The sequence below is a fragment of the Rhincodon typus genome, chromosome 26, assembly GCF_021869965.1.
Source record: "Rhincodon typus isolate 14 chromosome 26, sRhiTyp1.1, whole genome shotgun sequence".
NCBI lineage: Eukaryota > Metazoa > Chordata > Chondrichthyes > Orectolobiformes > Rhincodontidae > Rhincodon > Rhincodon typus.
In genome coordinates, this window is record NC_063357.1 from 1083048 (window position 1) to 1108105 (window position 25058).

The following is a 25058-nucleotide window of genomic DNA, read 5'->3' on the forward strand; positions in this document are numbered from 1 at the left end:
AAAGCTGGAATTTATAAGATGCCACACTGACTGACTGTGATTACAATTTGTGTGTTTTTTGAACAAAATAGAACGTATCTGCAAATAAACAAACATCTTGGATGAAATGATTCACCCCATAGATTTATATATGAGAGTGTGTGTGTGTTTGGGAGAGAGAGAGAGGGAGAGAGCGTATGTGTGTGTGAGACAGAGTGTAATAAGTAATTCAAAACAGTATAAACTAATTAAGGTAGACAGAGAGATTATAACAATTTATTAAGGTGATGGTGACAAAACAGGAAAGTAAGGAAGATTTTACAGATACAGAACAGTGTGGTGAGGTCACCTATAGCGCGACATGAACCCAATGTCACGGTTGAGGCCGTCTTCATGGGTATGAAACTTGGCTATCAGTCTCTGCTCGGCCATTCTGCGTTGTATTGTACCTCGGAGTCCGCCTTGGAGGCTGTTTACCGAAGATCGGAGGCTGAATGCTCCCCCGATGTACACAAAGACTGTTATTTTATACAACATACAGGGACTGATATTCCCTAAAATATGCACAGTAACAGTAACTGCTCTTCTGGATATTTTACACGGAGAATGTTATTCTCTATTACATACAGTGACTGCTACTCGCAGTGTATACAATAGGACTGTTATTTTGTATATTACGGGCAGTGTTACTTTACACGGGGATTGCTTTCTGTATATTACACACAGGGACAGCTATTCTCCTGAATACACACAGGATTACCGTTCTCTGCAATACACTCAGGGCTGTTAGTGGCAGTACCTGGGAGTTGGGTTCTGGGACATTAGTTGCTGTGTCCCGGGCTAAGGTGGGAAACTCTCTCTGGCGACTCCAGGGCTGAAACGGTGTACCATCTCAGCGGCATCATCCTGGGGCCCCGTTCCCCAGATGGAGGGAGATCAGAATAGGGCTTGGCCCGGGCTGAAGGGTGAGACCAGGATCCTGCATGAACTGGGGGGCTGGGGAGGGGGGGGGGTTGTGCTCAGGGAGGGGGATGAGATCAGAATCACAGAATCGGAGCGAGTTCATCCCCGAAAGACAGGGAGAGAGATTCATGGTCGGACGGTCAGAGGGGTCCGGGCGGCGGGGGGTCAGGGACTGTAGGAGGGGGGTGTCTCAGGGACTGGGGTGGTCAGGACTGGAGACGGTCAGGGACTGGGGACTGTCAGGGACTGGGGTATCAGGGACTGGGGTGTCAGGGTCTGGGGGATCAGCGTCTGGGCGGTCAGGGACTGGGGGGTCAGGCACTGGGGAGGGACAGGGTGTGGGGGTCAGGGACTGGGGGTGTCAGGGACTGTGGGGGTCAGGGACTGAGGGATGGTCAGGGACTGGGGGTGTCAGGGACTGTGGGGGTCAGGGACAGGGGGTTAGGATCTGGGGCTCAGGGACTGGGGTGTTCTGGGACTGAGAGTCAGGATCTGGGAGGGTGTGGTCTTGGGGTGGGGGAGGATGTGGGGCACAGGAGAATTGGAGTGAGGGGTGTGGGTGCGTTGGAGGGTGAGAACGTATTAGTTTTTGGGGCGAGGGGATATTTTGCGGAGGGGTTTTTCGGAGCAGTTGAATTCGTGGGAGTTGCCAATGTCTACTGTTGGCAGGTCTCGGCTCTCTGGCCGAGGGGCAGCGCAGGAGGAAGAGGACAGTGTTCAGCAAGTGGCAGCTTACAGCACTGGAACAAGCCTTCATAGTGAGCCCTTACCCTGATATCCACAGGAGGGAGAGTTTAGCTACAATCACTGGGCTACCAGAGCCTAAGATCCAGGTCAGTGCAAGTGACGGTTTCCCAGTTTCTCGTAAACAATCTTTGCTTCTGTTCTGGAAAATAGTTACAGCATAGAAGATAATTGTAATGTCAAACTTTGGCCCTGAGCTTATTGCAAAGGTGGTCGGGTGTGTGACAAAGAGGCAGAACGTGATCATATTCACTTCAGACTGAAGTATGAATTATAAAGCGATGGATAATGTCTGAATTACACCGTAACTCTCGCGCGTTAATGCACAGTGGCACAGTGGTTAGCACTACTGCCTCACAGCGCCAGGGAACCGGGTTCGATTCCACCCTCAGGCGACTGTCTGTGTGGAGTTTGCACATTCTCCCCGTGTCTGCGTGGGTTTCCTCCAGGTGCTCCGGTTTCCTCCCACAGTCCAAAGATGTGTAGGTTAGGAGGATTGGCCATGATAAATTGCCCGTAGTGCTCAGGGAGGTGTAAATTAGGTCGGTTATAGGGGGATGGGTCTGGGTGGGATGCTCTGAGGGTCCGTATGGACTTGTTGGGCCGAAGGGCCTGTTTCCACACTGTAGGGATTTGATGATTCTATGAAACTATCCCAACATACTCCTGGTGAACAGCCCACACTCTACAAACTCCAGGGTCTCCCAAACTCTCCATTTAAAGCCAAACGCTGACAATCGGAAACAGGGAATGCTGCAGGAACTCCGCCTGCCCGGCAGTGAGTGGGGAAAGGGTCAGTCCGCACCTGGACCATTCGCTGTCCCAGACCCACTGAGCTCCTCTGGCATTCTCTGTGCTTCTTCCGAACAGGTTTCCCGCTTACTCCTTTCATTGGTTAAGCTTTCTCGGGAAGTTAAAATTCTCCTCCTAGTTTCTAGATGCCCCCAGGGAGGGCTACCCCCCCGTCCCAGATAACCCTCAGCCTCACGGGGTGGGGGGGGAGGGGAACGGTGGTAAGGACGCTATTTCTCGGCCATTCCTGACTTTTTCAACTCCCCCTCCCATTCCTCAGACGACATGTCCATCCTGGGCCTCCTGCAGTGCCACAACGATGCCACCCGAAGGTTGCAGGAACAGCAACTCATATTCCGCTTGGGAACCCTGCAGCCCAATGGTATCAATGTGGATTTCACAAGTTTCAAAATCTCCCCTCCCCCTCCCGCATCCCAAAACCAGTCCAGCTCCTCCCTGCCTCCCTAACCTGTTCTTCCTCCCACCTATCCCCTCCTCCCACCTCAAGCCGCACCCCCATCTCCTACCGACTAACCTCATCCCGCCTCCTTGACCAGTCTGTCCTCCCTGGACCGACCTATCCCCTCCCTAACTCCCTACCTACACCCACCTTTACTGGCTCCATCCCCGCCTGTCTGTTTCCTCTCCACCTATCCTCTCCTCTATCCATCTTCTATCCGCCTCCCACTCTCTCCTTATTTATTTCAGAACCCCCTTCCCCTCCCCCATTTCTGATGAAGGGTCTAGGCCCAAAACATCAGCCTTTCTGCTACTATGATGCTGCTTGGCCTGCTGTGTTCATCCAGCCCTGCACCTTGTTGTCTTGGATTCTCCAGCATCTGCAGTTCCTACTATCTCTTTATCTGCTGTTTGCTCAGCTCCTGCAGACTTGGGGCAGAGCCCCTGGAGGGATGGAGGTGGGGTGGGGGTGGGGAGGGGAATCCCGGGGGAATGGGCCACATAACCTGGAGCTGGGAGGTTAAGCGGGAGGGTGGGTGTGGTGACGGTGCGGGGAACATTGGGCAAATCAAAATGAGTCTCGGGACTGCTCCAGCCTGTCTGGCCCAAACCCTTCGCTGCCCCATCTTCAGCTCAAAAACCACAGCTCAGGGTCTGTCACAACTCCAGCCGCTCAGAGCTACCAGCGCCTCACAAAAAGCAGGGACTTCACGCAGACAGGGACGGAGGTGGGAGAGCCCTGTTGAAGTCTGGATCCTGCTGTCATTGGGAATGGAACCCAACCTCACCACCCCCACCCCCACCTTTACTGGGACAGACAGTGACTGCTGAGAAATTCCACACAAACATTTCAACCTCCCAGTAGAAAAAACTTCATAAAGTTGGGATTAGAACATCACCAGCCAATAGTGAGTGCTGACCCCAACACTCCCACCGTGAGGTAAACAGGGCTCACTCTCCCTACACTGTCCCTCTTCCCTTGTCTTTAACTTTCTCTGCCTCTCTTTACCCCGCTGTTTCTCTCCCTCTCCCACTCCCACAATTTCCCCCTCCCTTCCTCCTTCCTCCTTAACTCTCCCTGTTGTGTCCATTATTCTAATGAAGAATTCCTACTAAACCTGCCAAGACTTTAATGGGACTTGGGGGGTGGGTTGGAGGAGATGTGTGAGGAGAAGAGTGGGAGATGAAGGGGGAGTGGGAAGGATGGGGGTGTGGAAGATGGAGGCAGTGTGGGAAGGGTTGAGGGAGAGTGGGGGATGGATGGGAAGTAACAGTGAGAAAGGTAGAGGGGGAGTAGGACGGGTGGAGGGGGAATGGGAAGGGTGGAGGGGGAGTGGGAACGGTTGAAAGGGAATGAGAAGGGTAGAGGGGGTGTCAGAAGGGTGGAAGGGGTGTGGGAAGGGTGGAGAAGGTGTGGGAAGGGTGGAAGGAGAGTGGGAAGGGAGGAGAGGGAGTGGGAAAGGAGGAGGGAGAGTGGGAAGGCTGGAGGGGGAGTAGGAAGGGTGGAGGGGGTGTGGGAAGGGTTGAGGGGGAGTGGAAAGGGTAAAGGAGGTGTGGGAAGGGTACAGGGAGTGTGGGAAGGGTGGAAGGAGAGTGGGTAGGGTGGAGGGAGAGTGGGAAGGGTGAAGGGGGAGTAGGAAGGGTGGAGGGGGTGTGAGAAGGGTGAAGGGGGAGTGGGAAGGGTGGAGGGGGTGTGGGAAGGGTGGAGGGAGAGTGGGAAGGGTGGAGGGGGTGTGGGAATGGTGGAGGGGGTGTGGGAATGGTGGAGGGGGACAGGTGGAGGCACAGTGTACCTGAATTGAAATATGTCCAAACCTGTACAAATGGTTTGCTAACGTTTTGCTGATTTTTCTCCAGGTCTGGTTTCAGAACCATCGAGCTCGATGCACCAAACAGCAGAAGGTGGTGAAGAATCGCCAATTGTCAGATCCTTGTCTACAGTCAGATGGTCAGTTTACAGCTGCTGCTAGAAACCCTGGTAGAAACACCCAACCAAACCGAGCTGCCCTCTGCACCAACCCCGTTCTGGGGAGATCCAGCAGGAACAGCTCCCCACTGCAGCAGCAACAACAGTCCTGTGCGGCCACTGTCTCCCCCAGCTCCCTGGACCAGTATCTGTGGGAGACTAGTTCAGATTTCAGTTCCCTGCATCAGCCAGCAGGCTGCCACATTTCCAGAAACAATGCCAGTCAGCTCACTCCCAGCCTCAGGTTCAGGGATAAAGGGAACTCTGTGGCTGTCTCCAGAAACTGTGCTACTGATTCTGCCCAGTTCTTAGTATCTGACCAAGTGATGCCAATGCTAAAACCAGGCCCTGGAGAGCAACAGGAAGCAGGAATACACACCTCCCTCCGCTTGACCTCTGACCTCATCTACAATGCTGCAATTGTCACCAATGTGTAATCTCCACTGTCCTAAATCCTGAGGGAACCACCAAGCAATTTTCAACTGCCCAAGACTGCACATCATGTAGTGCAAACCAACACACCCAGTCTCTTGATGCAGATACACTGTGACACAGCACAGATTGCAGGCCTTAGGAATCTCTCACTGCCTTTCCAGACATCACTGACAAACATCCTGAAGGAGGGACTCTGGCTCATTTTCCATCAGCATGTTCCTAACTCAACTCTCCTCCATTGCACATCAGCAACTCAGAGGAACAAGCGTATGGCTTCTCCAGCCCCATAACATGTGACAGTGCACTCAATATGACATATGAGGTCCTGTACCTCCCTCACTACCACTCTCCTCACAGCTGTGCTCTGGAAGTGAAGCTGGTCAGGAAACCATTCATCAGTGGAAGTGTGGCAACTGGCCCTGACCCTGTCCAAATCTGGCACTCACTTTCAACAGGGGTCACTGGACAGTGGTTTGAAACTGGGGCGAGGCAGTGGATAGGATGAAGGACAATGGTCAATGGGCAGGGAGCTGATTCCCAAGATTGTATTGGACGTTCATGGATGGGCTTTACTAATTCCTCGTGTGAGCAGTGATGGAATAATTATTGCAATTTCTTTGCTGTACACATGAGCTAGCCATCATAACCCAATAAAACAGTAACCATTATTAAGAATTTATAACAGGCTGGTTTATTTATATAAACAGATATCCTGAGGTGTTGTTATATTGACTGTTTCAGTGGAGATTAAGCAAAGTGTATTATTCTGCTTCTGATGATGAAATACTGGTTTGTTGCTGGTGAGGACTGTATGGATTCAGAATTCTGCTGTAAGTGACACATTCTAGTTGAGGTACCACAGTTAAGTACCCATCCTCTAAGCACAGCCGTACAACAAAGTGGGACACCTGCTGGACACAGCTTGCCCTGTCATACAAATCATCACTTTCTTTAATTGCAAAAATATACTTTATTCACAAAGAAATCTTTATGTACATACACAGTTAATGAAGCAGTTCAGATCTATAATCTCTTTACTTACACAGAAGAAAAACAAACATTGGCGTTCAGCTTTCTCTATATTTACAATTAACTTCCCGGTTACTGAATGGACCCCCTGTTACATTTTGGCAGAAAGACCTTAGACAGTGGTCTTTCCCCACTGTGCCTTGGCAGTAGCTGCCCCAGGCTTTAGTGCATCCCTCAGCATGTAGTCCTGGACCTTGAACTGTGCTAGTCTGAAACACTCAGTCAGGGTCAACTCTTTCAACTGGAAAACCAGCAACTTTCAGGCAGCCCAAAGAATGTCTTTCACCACATTGATGATCCTTAAGATGTTTGTCTTGGTTTGTATCCCAGGGAATAGACCATAAAGCACAGAGTTTTGTGTCATGGAGCTGCTCAGGACGAACCTTGACAGAAACCACTGCATTCCCCCCCAGACTTCCTTTGCATAGGCACATTCCAGAAGGTGTTTGACAGTCTCATCCCCTCCGCAGCCACTTCAAGGGCAGCGTGCGGTGGCGCAGAGAGTCCGGGCATGCATAAAGGATCGCACTGGCAGTGCCCTTCTCACTACCAGCCAAGCAATGTCCTGGTGCTTGTTGGAAAGTTCTGGTGATGAGGCATTCTGCCCAATGGCTTTGACAGTCTGCACAGGAAACCACTCAACAGGATCCAACCTCCTTTTCCCAAAGGGTCTCGAGGACGGTATGTGCTGACCATGGCCTGATGGACTTGTGATCAAAGGTGTTATCCTTCACAAATTTATCCACAAGGGACAGTCCAACTACTTGGAGCGTTCTGCAGGAACAAAGCCAGTCCCATCCTTTGTAACACTGGGGACAGGTAGAACCTCAGTATGTAGTGACACTTGTGTTTGTGTACTGAGGGTCTATGCACAGTTTGACGAAGCCAACAGACAAAGGTGGCCATTAGGGTGAGTGTAGTATTCTACGCTATGCTATGTATGTGCTATGTTTGCTCCCCTCCCCCTTTGTCCAGTTCTTTATACATAATGTCCCTTCGAACTTCCATCTTCGACCTCCAAATGAAGTCGAAGATGGCCCGGGTGACCGCAGTGGCGCAGGTTCAGGGAATAGACCAGTCATGTACCATGTACAACAACACCAAGAGTCCCTCACACCTGATGACCAGGTTTTTACCTGCATGGTAGAGGGACTGGTGCTCCCATCTGCCTAGTTTCTGCCTCACTTTGGTGACGCGCTCCTCCCAGGTTTTGGGGCATGCCCCAGGCCCTCCAAACCAACTACCCAGCATCATCAAGTAATCTGAGCTGATGGTGAAGGGAGTGAAGGATTGGTTGGCCCCTTTCTCAAAGAACATGGCCTTGATCTTGCCTCAATTTATACTGGCACCCAAAGCCAGTTCGAACTGGTTGCAAATGCTCATAAGTCTGCGCACTGACAGTGGACCAGAGCAGAAAATGGTGACATCATCCATGTACAGAGAGGCTTTCACTTGCAGGCCATTGCTGTTGGGAATAGTTACCCCTCTCAAATTCGCATCCTTTCTGATGGACACAGCAAAAGGCTCTATGCAACACACAAACAAGGCAAGAGAGAGTGGGCAGTTCGGCCTGACTCCAGATCTGATTGGGAAGCTTTTAGATTCCCACCCATTGATTGAGGCTGCGCTCCTGATGTTGGTGTAAAGCAGTCAGATCCAATTACAGATTCCCTTGCCAAAGCCCATTTTGGAAGAGTACATCTCCTATGTACATGTGCGATATCCTGTCAAAGGCCTTCTCCTGGTCCAGACTAATGAGGCAGGCATCCACCCCCCTGTCCTGCACGTAGGCGATCGTATCTCTGATGAGTGCGAGGCTCTCAGCGATCTTCCTGCCCGGTACAGCACAGGATTGGTCAGGGTGAATTACCGATCCCAGAGCAGACCTGACCCGGTTGGCTACGACCTCAGACAGGATTTTGTAATCCATATTCAACAATAAAATTGGCCACCAATTTCTAATCCCCTCCTTCTCCCCCTCTGCTTGTAGATGAGGGTGATGGTGCCTTTCTGCATGGATTTGCACATGGTACCTGCCCGAAGCATACTGTTGTACACCTCCAGCAGGTCCCGGCCAATCAAGTCCCACAGAGCGGAATACAACTTGGCCGATAAGCTGTCACTTCTGGGAGTTTTATTCTTTTCAAAGGACTTGAGGGCCTTGGTCAGCTCATCCAGAGATATCGGCTGGTCCAGCCTCTCCCGCGTGCTGTCGTCTAAGAGCTCTGTGATAGAGGACAGGAACGACTGGGAGGCCGTGCTGCCTGTGGGCTTCATATCATACAGTCTGGCATAAAAGGATTTGCTGATCCTCAGGATGTCAGTCTGAGATGACATTACTGAGCCATCTTCTTCCTTCAGGCTGCTGAGCACAGAGCTTTCCCTGTGCACCTTCTGGAAGAAGAAACGTAAGCATGTCTCATCCTGCTCCACCGAGCGGACCCTGGACTGGAAGATTATCTTGGAGGCCTCGGAGGCAAATGCTGAGGCTTGCTGGCTCTTCACCTCCTGGAGATCCTCCGTGACATCGATCCCCATTGCCTGCAGGAGGAGCAGTTTCTGCATCCTTTTCTGGAGTTGTGACAGTTTTCCCCGCCTCTCTCTCACCTTCTGAACACTTTTGAGGATAAAGAACCTCTTGATGTTCCCTTCGACTGTTTCCCACCAGTTCATTGGAGACTCAAAGAAGGATTTCACAGTTCTCCAACCTGTGTAATCCTTTTTGAGCTCCGCGACGTGTTCTAGGGTCAACAGCTTCACGTTAAGTATCCATTTTCCTTTGCCAGCTCGCTGGTCATCCTGTAGGTGACAGTGGGCCAGCAGCAGGCAGTGGTCAGAGAGGAACACCAGCTTGACGTTGGTGGATCTGACCGAGAACGCTCGGGACACAAACAGGAAGTCTATCATCATCACTTTATCCCAGCAGCACAATTAGCCTCAGTCATAAAGATAGAAAAGGTACAGTCCAGGGTGTGTGGAAGGAGCAGGCTCCCTCCCTCTCTATCAAACTGTTAATGTCTATGATCTTGCCTGAAGATTAACTGCTTGGGCCTGTGAAACTGCAAAGTCACTTACCATGAGAACAGAACAGGAGAAATCAGAAGATACTAAAAGAATTTCATACTCCAATTTTATCCTAATATTTAAAAAGATAGGATCCATTTTCCTTGTTGCAATTGTGTTTGATTGTATCATACCATTTGCTCACAAATAAAGTTTCTCTCTTTCTCCCCTGTTCTGCAGCTATCAAATCTGTGAAATAAAGACTCCCTTAATCTCTGGCTCTTGAACATTTTGTTACAAACAATTCTGATCATTTTTCTAATCCAAACTGAACAAGCCTCATTTAAAAGACAACGTAATTATAACTTTTTTTATTATTATTTCATACCTAAAACCCTTTTATTTTATAACAATCAGCTCAGACTTTAGTCATGGAGATCACAGATGATCCGTTTAATTACAGTGGGATTTTTCAATATCCAACTATCACAATCTATTATTCTGCAGCAAAGACTCTCCATTCTCATCATCCCGGTTCCCAGTTGACTGCCCACTGAAGAGCAGTGACAGTTTATTGGGGGCCGAGCAACTCGAATAATCTCCAGCAATCCCTTAATCCTACTCAGAATCAAATTGAGTGCAAGAGAGAAGGACAGTGACTACACTGAGTCCCACACTCAGGTCAGTTATGAAACCATGTATTCATTTTTTTAAAAAAATTATCCTTTTAGCATAAACATGGGAATTTAGATGGTTTAACAGACATTGTAGTTTAATCAACATACCCAATTGGAACGGTTTGGAGTGAAGTTTAGCTGCAGTTTAAACTAATCTCTCTCTTCCTGCAGCCTGACCGTGGGCAGCCTCAGAGGACTCGACACAACACACTCGACTCACATCAGACAGCTACTGCCAACACCGCACACGTTTCACATCATCTATTAGATGGAATTTCTTAAATTAAGAAAACATAATCAAAACAGGGTTACATTAAAGTTTTATAAAGCATAATTTGGATCCTTGTCAACAGCATTGTGTCCAATTCTGAACACCACAGGTGTCAGGGTCTCAGAGAAGGTCACAGAATAGTTACAGCGCAGGAGGCCTTTTGGCCCATCCTGTCTGCACCAGTTCTATCACCTAGTGCCAAGTCTTCTGCCTTTTCTCCATATCCCTGCGCACCATTTCTATCGAAATAATCATCTGATCTCTCATTGGAACCTACCTCCATCACATTTGCATGCAGTGTATTCCAGACTGTAACTACTCATTGGGTGAGAAAGTTTTCTCACTCCACCCTTGCTCTATTTGCACGTCAGGTGCAGGGGGATTGGCTGGCACTGTATTTAGGACAAAGACTGCCATAGTGCCACAATGAGAAATGTGGGTGGGGGGCTGGTGGAACTCAGCAGCACAATGAAGAAAGCAGATACACAGAAGCCAGTGTGCTCCTACTCTGTTCTACTTTCTCTAAACTAACACGGTGTGGGCAGTGGCCTAACTTCACAAAGGTACAGGTTTGAAACAGAGTGAAACTCTTTCTACTCTTAAACTGAAAGCAAAATCAAACACTCCCAAACCAGATAGGGCACGTGGTTAGGTACAGAGTAAAGCTCCCTCTACTCTCATAAACTGAAAATAAAGAATCCTCTACAGTGTCCCCATCAAACATCTCAGGAAAGGCACAGCATGGGGCCATATACACAGTAAGGCTCCCTCTACTCTTTTAAACTGAAAATAAAGCCCTCTCTAAATTGACCCCATCAAATACTCCCAGGAAGGGACAGCACACGGTTAGATACCGAGTAAAGCTTCCTCTACATTATCTCCAGAAAACACTCCTGAGACAGAGACAGCACGAAGTTAGATACAGAGCAAAGCTCCCGCGACACTGTACCCATCAAACACTCCCAATACACAGACAGCATGGGGTTAGATACAAAGCAAAGCTGTCTCCATCTCCCCATGGCAATTCATGCTGGATAAACAGAAAGGTTTTTTCAGCCTTTTGTTGAATGGTTGTTTTGGTCATGGATTTCTATATTTCACAAGCTCAGGTCATAAATGTTCATCATGAGACAGATAGTAAACTGCAAAATGGACTTTAATAAACACTGGTCATTTGGTTTACAGTGTATAAAATTTCCAGACACTAATAGAAGGCCTAGTATGTAGGTAGTTTTGAGGTGCCCTTGAAGAAGAGAAGGTTGGGAGATGATTTGTTTAAGGTTTTCAAAATCATCAGGAATCTGGACAAAGTAGATAGAGAGAAAGTGTTCCCATTGGTGGAAGGAACGAGAGCCACAGGACAGAGTTATGAGGTAATTGGCAAAGAAGCAATGCAACACTCTGAAAAAGATCTTACACAGAGAGGGATTAGGATCTCAAAACTCCTGCCACAGAGTGTGGGGGATGGAGCTTCAATAGGTACCTCAACCAGTAATGAAGAGAAACCCTTTTTCAGGGAAGGCCAGGTGAGAGCAATAACCAGGTAAAGGGGCTAACAGTGACCAGGTGACCCCTGTAACTTGCCTTTTCAGTCTCATCTCCTTTGTCCACCAGCTCTGAGGTCTAGGTGGTCCTAAAGTTCTGGCCTTGCGAGCCTCCACGATTTTGGTTGTTCCCTCTCTGGTGGCTGTGCCTTCAGCTGCTTCCTTTAAGCCACCCCATAAAACTACTTTCCTGTCTAAGCTTTTGGTCACCTGTCCTACTTTCTTACATCCATCAGTGTTAAACATTTACTTTGATAATGCTCCTGTGAAATGTCTTGAGATGTTTGACCATGATGAAGGTACTTATATAAATGTAAGCTACAAGACCCTCCAATTGGTTTCAACAATGTATTTCAGCAGTGTGCTACATCTCTCCCAGCTCTCCTTCCATTGTCCGAACAAGCACATACAGCTCTGCCAGACCCACCACAGACGATACAATCATTGCAGAAAGGACCCGCTGAAAGAGAGAGACAGAGATATTACACAGAAAATAAAACCTGTTGCCCAATCCCATTAGAGATAACAGAGTGTAGAGCTGGATGAACACAGCAGGCCAAGCAGCATCAGAGGAGCAGGAAGGCTGATATTTCGGGTCTGGACCCTTCTTCAGAAAATGAAGAATATTTTCAGAATATTTTCTGAAGAAGGGTCCAGACCTGAAATATCAGCCTTCCTGCTCCTCTGATGCTGCTTGGCCTGCTGTGTTCATCCAGCTCTACAGCTTGTTATCTCAGATTCTCCAGCATCGGCAGATCCTACTATCGCCCAATCCCACTGAATGCTGCACCTCAGTACAAGCTATCACCTGTGACAGTTTCACTTATCGTGTAGATCAGACTTCTACTTGACAGAATAGAGGCTTTAGCCCAAAAGGAACCAATCACACTCTGTATACAGTTATCAACAAATAAGCACAGTAACTATAGGCCAATGAGCTGAACATCTATTGTTGGAAACGTATTGGAATCCATTATTAAAATGTAATAACAGTACATTTGGAAAATCATAATCTAATCAAGCACTGTCAGCATGGCTTCATGAAAGGGAAAACGTGTCTGCCTAATTTAGAAGAGTGTTTTCAGGAAGTCTCACCAAGAGTGGATAAAGGGGTAAAAGTATATGTGTTGTATTTGGACAAGGTACCTTACGAAAGGTTAAGTCAAAAAGTAACAGCCCATGGAGCTAGTATATTGGCATGGATAGTGAATTGGCTCATGGGCAGAAAACAGCCCAAGGGGATAAGGGGTTTGTTTTCAGTTTGGCGACCTGTGACCAGTGGGGCTCTATAGGGATCAGTGCTGGGACCGAACCTGTTTACAATATTTATTAATGACTTGGACAAAGAAAGTCAATGTAATCTACATGTCCACAGTCTCATTTCCTACAAACCGAGCCCACAAATCATCAAGTTCCAAACATTACCAGAGATTGTCCATCCCCCGCCATATCTCACCACAAACCCCCACTGAGACCCTGCCCCACTACAAACCCCCACTGAAATCCCCTGCCCCACTACAAACCCCCACTGAAATCTCCTGCCCCATTACTAACCCCAACTGAGACCCCCCACCTCACCACTAACCCTAACTGAGAGCCCCTGCCCTGCGAATAACCCCCAATGAGAGCACCACCCCGCCACTAACTCCCACTGGGACCCCCTGCCCTGCTACTAACCCCGACTGAGACTCCTCCACCACCCCACCACTAACTCCTACTGAGATCCCCACCTCACCACTAACCTAAAGGTGTTATTAAGACCGCGTACTTGCTCCATTAACATTCCATTAAGACCCATTTCTGTGGTGTATTAACCTTCCCACCACAGCAATTAGAACATAGAACACAGAACAGTACAGCAAAGGAACAGGCCCTTCGGCCCATCATGTCCATGCCAAACATATTAAACTAATTCCATCTGCATGCACATGGCCCTCTATTCTCTTCTAGTTCATCTGTCTGTCTAAATGGCTCTTAAATGTTGCTATCATATCTGCTTCCAGCACCTCCCCTGGCAGAATGTTCCAGGTACTTACAAGCCTCTGCGTAAAAAACCTTCCCCTCTCACCTTAAACCCATGTCCCTGAGTATTTGACATGTCTATCCTGGGAAAAAGACTCCGACTATCCACCTAACCATGCCTGTCATCATTTTATATACTTCTATCAGGTCACCCCTCGATCTCCGATGATTTAGCAAAACCAATCCAAATTTGTCCAACCATCCTGGTGTCTTACTCGAGGCCACGGAAATATCTACCTGTGCCCCTGACTAGAGTCCTCTATCACGACTGCTCACCTACACTTCAACACTCCCTGATCTGGCTGCTGCTGCTTTCCCCGAGAGGCCACTTCCACCAATAGTATCCAAAGCAGTGTACCTGTTTAAGAGGGGAGTAGCCACTCTGCAGTGCTTGCCCACACTTATTCATCTTCCTGGTGGTCACCCACCTCTTCTCTCTCTGTGTAGTCTTTACTGGTGGTGTGATAAGCTCACTATCCACAATGTTCTCAGCCTCAAGAATGCTCCGTAGTGAGTCCATCCCCAGCTCCAGGCGCTCTACGCAGCAAATCAGGAGTTGCAGCTGAACTCACTTCCTGCACGCGTACTCACCATGGAGACCAGAAGGGTCCCTGATTTCCCACATCTTGCAGGAGGGGCATTCCACGGGGCCGAGTTCAGTTTGAACCTTATAAACTACTGACAATAATCCAGGAACCAACTACACAACCTTATTCACTGCTCACCAACTACACAATCTTGGAGACAGTAAGGACCACAGATGCTGGAAGCTAAAGCCAATAAATGTGGAGCTGGAAACCCACAGCAGGTCAGATAGTATCCAAGGAGCAGGAAAGTAAATGTTTTGAGCCAAAACCCTTCATCAGGACTGGGCAGGTCCTGATGAAGGCTATCGGCCTGAAACATTGACTTCCCTGTTCCTCGGACACTGTCTGACCTGCTGCGCTTTTCCAGCTCCACATTTATTAAATTACACAACCTTGTCCAATCTCACAAAAATCAGATGTTTCACTCTCACTCTCTATTCCTAACAAACTACGATAAAAGTAAGTACTTTATCGCTCTTCTGACACCACACACTCAGTCTCTAGTCCTGGTCTCTGAGCAGCCAAGCCTATATCACTTTCTAAGCCGTGACATCACCTCCGGGTTCAGCTCTACTCCAGGCCACCACCCTGACTGATTCCCTTCCTACCGCTCAGACTGACCCCTCCTTCCCTGACTGAGCACCACGCCAACCCGTTACCGCTCTGACTGCCCCAGCTCCTCAGGCATTTATCCAGTAGCTCCTGCTGCTATTCACTCTCAGGTTGACTCTGCTGTGCTATGCTGTGCTGCCACTGCTGTGTGGCTCACTTTGTGGTATTTATACAATTCCAAAGATACACACAGCACAGTTGATTTCCAGTTGGCCAGTAGCGTCTGTACCACCTTTTTGAAAGAACTATTCAGCTTAGTTCCACAGCCCAGTCCCCACTACCCTGCAAATTAGCTGAGTGACTGTTCAATTGATTTTTAGAAGTTTCTCTGGTTTTACTGATACTTCAGCTAGTGAGTTCCACATCAGAATAATATTCAGCATGGAAGCTATTCTTATTTCCCCTAAATGTTTTGCCAATTTTTTTAAATTCATGACTTTTGCATATTGACCCATGCACTAAAGGAAATAGCTTTCTTAATTTTCTCCAATTTAACAATGTTCTTCCTTAACCTTCTCCCAGACCTCATCCCCATTACACTATGATTAGTGATGCCCCTCTCTCTCCTTTACCTATGAGGTACAACAGCTGCTGTCAACACTTACCGCTGCCGTGTCTATGAAGACATACTGACTTCCAAGGTATGTGCAGGCAAACGCAGCTGCCACCGTGACTAGGAAGTTAAAGACGGTAACCACCACTGCCTTCACAGATCGCACTGCACCAAAAACAGAGTTTAGGAGAATTCAACTTGGCATGAGAGACAATTGGCAGCACAAGTCCACTTCAGTAACCCTGGCAGCAGTGTCATTAGAGCAAAATTCAACAGAACAAACAGTTACTCACATCAAAGACCTCACCAACCGGCAGCAGGGTTTTTAAGACCTCACAGACAGATTTTGTTAAACAGAATCATCTCCAAACAAACCTTCCCATGTCATCACAAGCTGAAGGGTCTGAGCTCCTACTTCCCAACCAGACACAATGCGAGGTCACATTCAATTCAATCCTCACTAGTAATAGTGCAAGAAGCATATGTGACCCCTGACCAGCACTTGTCCTAATTCACCATGATCCAAGGAAGAAGCTTCATTTATTTTGATTCAATTTTGTATTTATTCAGATGAAGGATGCTAGACTCTAGGAGATGGAACACTTCCATTTCAAGCATATGGTATCAGCTAAAAACATTCAGGTCAAGCACAGCACAGGAGAAACACTGAGTGAAATGTCCTTTATTTTGTCCATGCAATACTACAGACCCAGCTGAAGAGTATGTTGGAACACAAGCAAAGGTCCCATCATTGTCCCCTGTGTGAGTTTTACCTATTTTGCAGTGTGAAATCTCAAGATTATGTGTCATGCTCCTCTTGCTCAATGTGGGAGCTCAGGCACGCGGCTGATGTCCCAAACTCCTACACATGCAGGGAGTGTGTCCAGCTGCAGCTCTTGTTAGACCGCATGATGGCTCTGGAGCTGTGGATGGACTCATTTTGGCGCATCCGCGATGCTGAGGAAGTCGTGGATAGCACATTTAGCAAATTGGTCACACCGCAGATTAGGATTGATGAGGGAGAAAGGGAATGGGTGCACAGAGAAAAAGCAGAAAGGCAGTACAGGTGTCCCCTGCGATCATCTCCCTCCAAAACAGGTATACTGTTTTGGATACTGATGGGGGAGATGGCTCTCCAGGGGAAGGCAGCAGTAGCCAGGTTCATGGCACCATGGCTGGCTCTGTTGTACAGAAGGGCGGCAAAAAGAGTAGAAGGGCTATAGTCATAGGGGGTTCGATTGTAAGGGGAGCAGAAAGGCGGTTCTGTGGTCGAAAACAAGACTCCAGCATGGTATGTTGCCTCCCAGGTGCACGGGTCAGGGATGTTTCAGATCAACTGCAGGATATTCTGAAGGGGGAGGGTGAACAGCCAGCTGTCGTGGTGCATATAGGCACCAATGATATAGGTACTAAACGGGATGAGGTCCTACAAGCAGAATTTAGGGAGTTAGGTGCCAAGTTAAAAAGTAGGACCTCAGAAGTAGTAATCTCAGGATTGCTACTAGTGCCACGTGCTAGTCAGAGTAGAAATGAAAGAATAGGCAGGATAAATGAGTGGTGTGACAGATAGTGCAGGAGGGAGGGGTTCAGATTTTTGGGACATTGGGACCGGTTCTGGGGGAGGTGGGACTATTACAAATCAGATGGTCTACACCTTGGCAGGACTGGAACCAATGTCCTAGGGGGTGATTTTGCTAACGCTGTTGGGGAGAGTTTAAACTAATGTGGCCGGGGGATGGGAACCAAATGAGGAGGTTAGTGGACAGTAAGGAGATAGCACCTAAAGCCTGTAAGGAACTAGATAACGAAGTCAGCGTGACTAAGGGGAAGACTAGGCAGAGAGCACATGATGAACGCAAAGGGACAGGTCTGAGGTGCATTTGTTTTAATGCGAGAAGTGTAGTAAGTAAGGCAGATGAACTTTAGGGCTTGGATTAGTACCTGGGAGTATGATGTTATTGCTATTACTGAGACTTGGTTGAGGGAAGGGCAAGATTAGCAACTAAATATCCCAGGATATAGATGCTTCAGGCGGGATAGAGAGGGAGGTAAAAGGGGTGGAGGAGTTGCAATACTGGTCAAAGAGGATATCACAGCTTGTGCTGAAGGAGGGGCTGTACTACAGGCCTCCCAACAGCAAGCGTGAGATAGAGGTACAAATATGTAGACAGATTATGGAAAGATGTAGGAGCAACAGGGTGGTGGTGATGGGAGATTTTAATTTTCCCAACATTGACTGGGATTCACTCAGTGTTAGGGGTTTAGATGGAGCAGAATTTGTAAGGAGCATCCAGGAGGGTTTTCTAGAGCAGTATGTAAATAGTCCAACTCGGGAAGGGGCCATACTGGACCTGGTGTTGGGGAATGAGCGCAGCCAGGTGGTTGAAGTTTCAGTAGGGGATTACTTTGGGAATAGTGATCACAATTCTGTAAGTTTTAGAATACTGATGGACAAAGACGAGAGTGGTCCTAAAGGAAGAGTGCTGAACTGGGGGAAGGCCAACTGTAGCAAAATTCGGCAGGAGCTGGGGACTGTGGATTGGGAGCAGCTGTTTGAGGGTAAATCCACATTTGATATGTGGGAGGGTTTTAAAGAGAGGTTGATTAGAGTGCAAGACAGACATGTCCCTGTGAAAATGAAGGATAGAAAGGGCAAGATTAGGGAACCATGGATGACAGGTGAAATTGTGAGACTAGCAAAGAGGAAAAAGGAGGCATACATAAGGTCTAGGTGACTGAAAACAGACGATGCTTTGGAAGAATATCGGGAAAGTAGGACCAATCTGAAATGAGGAATTAAGAGGGCTGAAGGGGGTCATGAAATATCTTTAGTAAACAGGGTTAAGGAAAATTCCAAACCCTTTCATTCGTACATACGGAGCAAGAGGGTAACTAGTGAAAGGGTTGGCCTACTCAAGGACAAACGAGGGAAGTTATGCGAGGAGTCAGAGAAAATGAGTGAGATTCTTAATGAGTACTTTGTGTTGGTATTCACCGAGGAGAGGGACATGATGGATGTTGAGGTTAGGGATAGATGTTTGATTACTCTAGGTCAAGTTGGCATGGCGGGGGGGGGGGGTGGCGCAGGGGGCAGTGTTGGCTATTCTAAAAGGGTGGACAAGTCCCCAGGTTCAGATGGGATCTATCCCAGGTTACTGAGGGAAGTGAGAGAGGAAATAGCTGGGGCCTTAACAGATATCTTTGCAGCATCCTTGAGCACGGGTGAGGTCCTGGAGGACTGGAGAATTGCTAATGTTGTCCCCTTGTTTAAGAAGGGTAGCATGGATAATCCAGGTAATTATAGGCTGGTGAGCCTGACGTCAGTGGTGGGGAAGCTGCTGGAGAAGACACTGAGGGATAGGATCTATTTACATTTGAAAGAAAATGGGCTTATTTGTGATAGGCAGCATGGTTTTGTGCAGGAAAGTTCATGTCTTACCAACTTGATAGAATTCTTTGAGTAAGTGACAAAGTTGATAGATGAGGGAAGGGCTGTAGATGTCATATACATGGACTTCAGTAACGCGTTTGATAAGGCTCCCCATGGTAGGCTGATGGAGAAAGTGAAGTCGCATGGGGTCCAGGTTGTACTGGCTAGATGGATAGAGAACTGGCTGGGCAAAAGGAGACAAAGAGTTGTAGCGGAAGGGAGTTTCTCCAAATGGAAAACTGTGACCACTGATGTTCCACAGGGATCCGTGTTGGGACCACTGTTGTCGGTGATATACATAAATGATCTGGAGGAAGGTATAGATGGTCTGATTAGCAAGTTCGCAGATGACACTAAGATTGGTGGAGTAGCAGATAGTGAAGGGGACTGTCGGAGAATGCAGCAGAATATAGACAGATTGGAGAGTTGGGCAGAGAAATGGCAGATGGAGTTCAATCCAGGCAAATGCGAGGTGATCCATTTTGGAAGATCCAATTCAAGAGCGAACTATATGGTAAATGGAAAAGCCCTGGGTTAAATTGATGCACAGAGAGATCTGGGTGTTCAGGTCCATTGTACCCTGAAAGTGGCAACGCAGGTCGATAGAGTGGTCAAGAAGGCATACTTTCATTCATTGGACGGCGTATTGAGTACAAGAGTTGGCAGGTCATGTTACAGTTGTATAGGACTTTGGTTCAACCACATTTGGAATACTGCGTACAGTTCTGGTCGCCACATTACCAAAAGGATGTGGATGCTTTGGAGAGGGTGCGGAGGAGGTTCACCAGGATGTTGCCTGGTATGGAGGGCGCTAGCTATGAAGAGAGGTTGAGTAGATTAGGATTATTTACATTAGAAAGACGGGGGTTGAGTGGGGACCTGATTGAGGTCTACAAAATCGTGAGAGGTATAGACAGGGTGGATAGCAAGAAGTTTTTTCCCCAGATTGGGGGACTCAATCACTATGAGTCACCATTTCAAGGTGAGAGGGGAAAAGTTTAAGGGAGATATGTGTGGAAAGTTCTTTACGCAGATGGTGGTGGGTGCCTGGAACACGTTGCCAGCGGAGGTGGTAGGGGCGGGCACGATAGCATCATTTAAGATGTATCTAGACAGATACATGAATGGGCAGGGAGGAGAGGGATACAGATCCTTGGAAAATAGGTGACAGGTTTAGATAGAGGATCTGGATCGGCGCAGGCTTGGAGGGCCAAAGGGCCTGTTCCTGTGCTGTAATTTTCTTTGTTATTATAGTGGCCTGTTAGTGCTGAGTTAGAGATTCACAAATGAAGGGTACAAATCTGAAATCACCATTTTTAATGACAGTCACTCACTTACCTTGTCTTCCCAAATCTCCCAGAGTGCCGTACCGGTTAATCTGCTGCAAAAAGAACAAGAAAGGGAGGTCATGAGAAGAATGTAACTTCAGTCCCAGGTGAGAGGATCCTTTTCCTACAGGTTAGCTTTGGGAGCAGAACAGTGGTAAAGTCATTGGACTAATAATCTCTGAATTCCAAATTAATGTTCTGGGAGCATGGGTTTGAATTCTGCTATGGTGGATGATGAAATGTGAATTGAACGGAATTCTGGAATTAAAAGCTGCTCTAATGATGATCACATCATTAATAAAGATAGCAGAGCGGTAGATGTTGTCTACATGGAGTTTAGTAAAGCCTTTGAGAAGGTTAGATTACATGGACTTGAGGGAGAGCTTGCCAATTGGATACAAAATTGGCTTGATGGTATGAGACAGAGGGTGATGGTGGAGGGTTTTTTTTTTGAACTGGAGGCCTGTGACCAACAGTGTTACACAGGGATTGGTGCTGGGTCCACTTTCATTTGTAATTTATATAAATGATTTAGATGAAAAAATTAGGAGGCATGGATAGTAAGTTTGTGGATGACACCAGAACTGTTGATATGGTTGACAGTGAAGAAGGTTATCTAAGAGTACAAAGGGATCTTGATCAATTGGGCCAATGAGTTGGGAGTGGCAAATGGGAGGTTAATTTGGATAAATGCAAGGTATTACATTTTAGTAAAACAAACAAGGGCAGGTCTTATAATGTTAATAGTAGGGTCCTTGTGGTGTTGTCGAACCGAGAGACCTAGGGGTTCAGGTACATACTTCTTTTTGCATCCAGGTAGCCTGGGTGGTTAAGAAGGCATTTAGCACACTTGCCTACAGTGCTCAGAGCATGGAGTATAGGAGCTGGAATGTCATGTCGATGTTGTACAGGATGTTGGTGAGGCCACTTTTGGAGTACTGTGTACAGTTCTGGTCGCCCTGCGATAGGAAGGATATTATTAAATTGAGAGGGTTCAGAAAAGATTTATCAAGGTATTGCCGGAAATGGAGAGTTTGAGTTAGAAGGATACACTGGATAGGCTGAGACTTTTTCATTAAAGTGTAGGAGATTGTGGGATGACTTTATAGAGATTTATAAAATCATGAGGGTACTGGTAGAGTGAATAACAAAGGTCTTTTCCCTAGGGTGGAGGAGTTCAAAACTAGGGGACTTGTTTTTAAGGCGAGAAGAGAAAGATTTAAAAGGGACCTGAGGGGCAATTTTTTCACTCAGAGGGTGGCTCATGTGTAGCATGAAATACCAGAGGAAGTGGTAGAGCCAGGTACAGTTACAACATTTCAAAGACATTTGGATGGGTACATGAATAGGAAATGTTTAGAGGGATATGGGCCAAACACAGACAAGTGGAACTAGTTAGGGAAACTTGGTCAGCATAGACTGGTAGGACCAAAGGGTCTGTTTCCGTTCTGTATGACTCTGACATCATAACTGCTGTTTTCATAAATGCCCATCTGGTTCACTAATGTCCTTTAGGGGAAGGAATTTCCCATCCATTCACGATCTGGCCTACGTGTGACTCTAGGCCCATAGCAACATGGCTGACTTTTAACTGCCCTCTGAAATGGTCAAGAAGCCACTCAGTTCAGAAGCAAGTATAGATGGGGAATAAATGCTGTCTTAGCCAGCCATGTCCACATCCATGAAGGAATAAAACAAAGAAAAAAAAAATCAGGTCAACATGAACAACAAAGAATTAGAAGTGTTGAAATAAATGATGACACCTGGCAGTTGACATTTTTGGTAATGCGTCTGTATTCTTCGTTAGCAAGGTTTGCTTTGATCTTTTCCAATCGGGCTATCAGCTCTGGGTTCTGAAAAAGATAGCCATGTGACATGAGAATAGGACATAATTAACATTTCATAACTTGCTTAATATCCAACAAGACAAGACTCCTTATCCAAATTCCCCATCTGCCCAATCCTGGAGGTTCCAACTCCTACTTGGTCAAGGTCCCCTGGGTATTGTTATTCTCTCACACCTCAGCCAAGTAAGTGCTCTGTGTGCCATTGGAAAGAGTCAGGGGGGTGCAGACACAAGTCTGCTCTTGACATCAGCATCCACACACGTGGACTTAGCAGAATGAAATAGCGGTTAGTGGTCAGCAGTTGGAGCATTGTGGGAATTTTGCACAGAATGTTAAGGTTGAGATCAGTTAATTCAACGCAGCCTGGGAAGAGATATGGGAACCTTTCTCATTGATAAGACAATGAGATACTGGGAATTGGATATTAGTTAAAAGCAACCTGACACCTCACTGCACTCCTGTAGTGGCCAAGAACTGATCAGTGATCGGTAGATACAATTTTAAAATTCACAATTTTATGGCCACCATTGACAGCCTTGCATTAAATCCCCAATATTGACTGCTTCAGCTCCAGCCAAAAATTAAAGATTATACTCCCACGTTCACACAGAATACATAACAGTAATACAGCAAATTCTATTGAGCAATTTAGGAGCTCAATACTTTTCAGTTCAGGGAATTTCAAGTTATTTTTAAATGATTGAGAAATCCAGGTCAAAATCCAAAAGCCACAGCACAGGTTTGTACCAAGTGAATCACTGTAGAATGAGGATGAAGTAAATTTAATGCATGACACCAAACCTAGTTTTTGAAAGACAGAGACATGAGGAATTCTATTCCTGGGCAAAAGTTATGAATTTGATAAGAGTCAAGATCATGCACAGAGATCTGGAGTTTCAGACAGTTATTGATGCAGCATCTGCTTATAACAGCATTCCTCAAAAACGGTATTCGACCTATATGAGTTCAGTTTATACAATTAATCAATACTACACGCTACAGGATAACGCAGTGTTGAGATTTCTGTTACATCTCAAAAACAAACCAACACAATTGTTTTAGATGGGGGAGGGCAGCATTTCCCCTCCCCTAAGGATGGCATCAGTCATATCCCATTCAGTATTTAAGTGAGTATACCCACCCTCTCCGGCAGTTTTACTTCTGGTGTGAATATTTCTGCTCCTTCAACAAGTTCATGCAGATACACAGGGAATCCTGCAAACAAAACAACATCTTGTATTTACATAGCATCTTAAATATGCTAATAGTGCTTTAGCTTCATCTTTACCTTTGGATGAAACAATCCAAGGTGCTGCGGGAGACAGCATTATAACACAATGAAAAATGACCAATAGCTTTGGTAAAGAAGTAGGTTCTAAAAGAGAAAAGCAAGGTAGTGAGGTAGAGAGTTTAGGTTAGGAAGTCCAATGGCTAGGGGTTAGGCAAATGACAGCATACCACCAATGGTGGAGTAATTAAAAACAGGGGCCAGTATTAGATGAGTGCAGAAATCTCAGAAGGTTATGGGGCTGAGGTGATTACAGAGATAGGGAGGGATGAGACCGTGCAAGATTTGAAAATAAGGGAGAGAACTTTAAATTCAAGATGTTTCTTAACTGAAAATCGGGCTAAGTTACTGAGCACACAGATGATAAGAGGATGGGACTTGCTGAGAATTAAGACATGGGAGGTTAAGGAACGGACTTTATGACTGGGAGTTAAGACATTGGCTTCTATCTTCCTAATATTTAATTGAGGAAACATTTTCTCATCCTGTACTAAATGTCAATTAAGTAGTTTGATAACATAGAGAAAGTAGATGGTTTAGATAGTACATCATATGGTATAAGCTATCAATATAGCTGGATAGATGACAAAGACATGAGGAAACAGGAGCGGGGAGTGCAGTACAGCCAAGTGATGTCAGGTTGCACATTAAGACCTTCAGGTGATGTCACCAAAGGCAGCATCTAGATGAGAAACTAGAGGAAGGTTGTCAAGCAAATCATGAGCACTTCGGAGAGAACACATCCCGAGTGAGACACAGCCAAAGCACGTGTGGATTTCTGCGAATTTGGAGTTGAAATTCAGTGCAGAGGGTAAGTGGTGCTTTTTCTTCTGTGGTTTGTAATTTGTAAGGACTTTATTCTCTAGTAATGAAGAACAGGGAATATAGGCCTTGATATTAGTTGATATTAAGCATTTAAACCTAAAGGTTTAATTTGAAAGGGGTCAGTCATGGCAGTGGAGCTCAAAGCCACACTGTGCTGTTTCAGTTCCCAGGACCAGCACATGTGCAGGAAATGCCTCCAGCTGCGGCTCCTGCAAGTCCCTTAGTGCTGTTCAACAAGGCCTAGAGTATCATGGAGAGCACATTTAGAATGGTGGTCACACCACAGACAGGAAGGGATTGAGTGACCACAAGGCAGAGAAAGAAGACTAGGCAGGCAGTGTAGGAGTCTCCTGTGGCTACTGCCGTGCAAAACAGACAACACTTTGGATACTGTTGAGGGGAGTGGCCTCACAGGGGAAAGCAGCAAAGGCCAAATTTGTTGCACCATGATTGACTCAGCTGCATAAGGGATAATTAAAAAGTGTGGGAATGCAAATTCAATTGTAAGGGGAATAGACAGGTGTTTCTGTGGCCACAAACAAGGATAGTATCAGAGATAGTAGGAACTGCAGATGCTGGAGAATCCGAGACAACAAGGTGCAGGGCTGGATGAACACAGCAGGCCAAGCAGCATCATAGGAGCAGAGAGGCTGACGTTATGATGCTGCTTGGCCTGCTGTGTTCATCCAGCCCTGCACCTTGTT

General features: G+C 46.8%; 3 protein-coding genes across 4 annotated transcripts in view; 2 read left to right on the forward strand and 1 right to left on the reverse strand.

The window, feature by feature from the left end:
• The window catches only part of smyd4 (SET and MYND domain containing 4), a 12622-nt gene extending 11986 nt beyond the window's left edge, over positions 1-636 (forward strand). Inside the window, exon 9 of the mRNA XM_048612316.1 lies at positions 609-636. Coding sequence (XP_048468273.1) covers positions 609-636 — 28 coding nt within the window. The remainder of the gene's footprint in view (positions 1-608) is intronic.
• A 219-nt stretch (positions 637-855) lies between these two features.
• LOC125486138 (homeobox protein SEBOX-like) lies at positions 856-6017 on the forward strand. The gene is made up of 3 exons (XM_048612463.1): positions 856-944; positions 1612-1775; positions 4795-6017. Exons 1-3 carry the CDS (start codon positions 905-907, stop codon positions 5338-5340), a joined length of 750 nt encoding a protein of 249 aa, XP_048468420.1. The 5' UTR covers positions 856-904; the 3' UTR covers positions 5341-6017.
• Positions 6018-11456: 5439 nt separating this feature from the next.
• The window catches only part of tmem199 (transmembrane protein 199), a 36289-nt gene continuing 22687 nt past the window's right edge, over positions 11457-25058 (reverse strand). For both annotated transcript variants that reach the window (XM_048612464.1, XM_048612465.1), the window contains exons 3-7: positions 23383-23456; positions 22158-22247; positions 20405-20447; positions 15689-15801; positions 11457-12322 (exon numbers count right to left, since the gene is read on the reverse strand). In XM_048612464.1, coding sequence (XP_048468421.1) covers positions 12227-12322; positions 15689-15801; positions 20405-20447; positions 22158-22247; positions 23383-23456 — 416 coding nt within the window. In that variant the 3' untranslated portion in view covers positions 11457-12226. The remainder of the gene's footprint in view (positions 12323-15688; positions 15802-20404; positions 20448-22157; positions 22248-23382; positions 23457-25058) is intronic.

Coding starts and splice junctions, on each gene's coding strand:
- LOC125486138 (XM_048612463.1), top strand. CDS start 905: ATGGAGGGAGATCAGAATAGGGCTTGGCCCGGGCTGAAGG. Junction 945..1,611: donor GGCTTGGCCCGGGCTGAAGG/GTGAGACCAGGA, acceptor TACTGTTGGCAG/GTCTCGGCTCTCTGGCCGAG. Junction 1,776..4,794: donor TACCAGAGCCTAAGATCCAG/GTCAGTGCAAGT, acceptor ATTTTTCTCCAG/GTCTGGTTTCAGAACCATCG.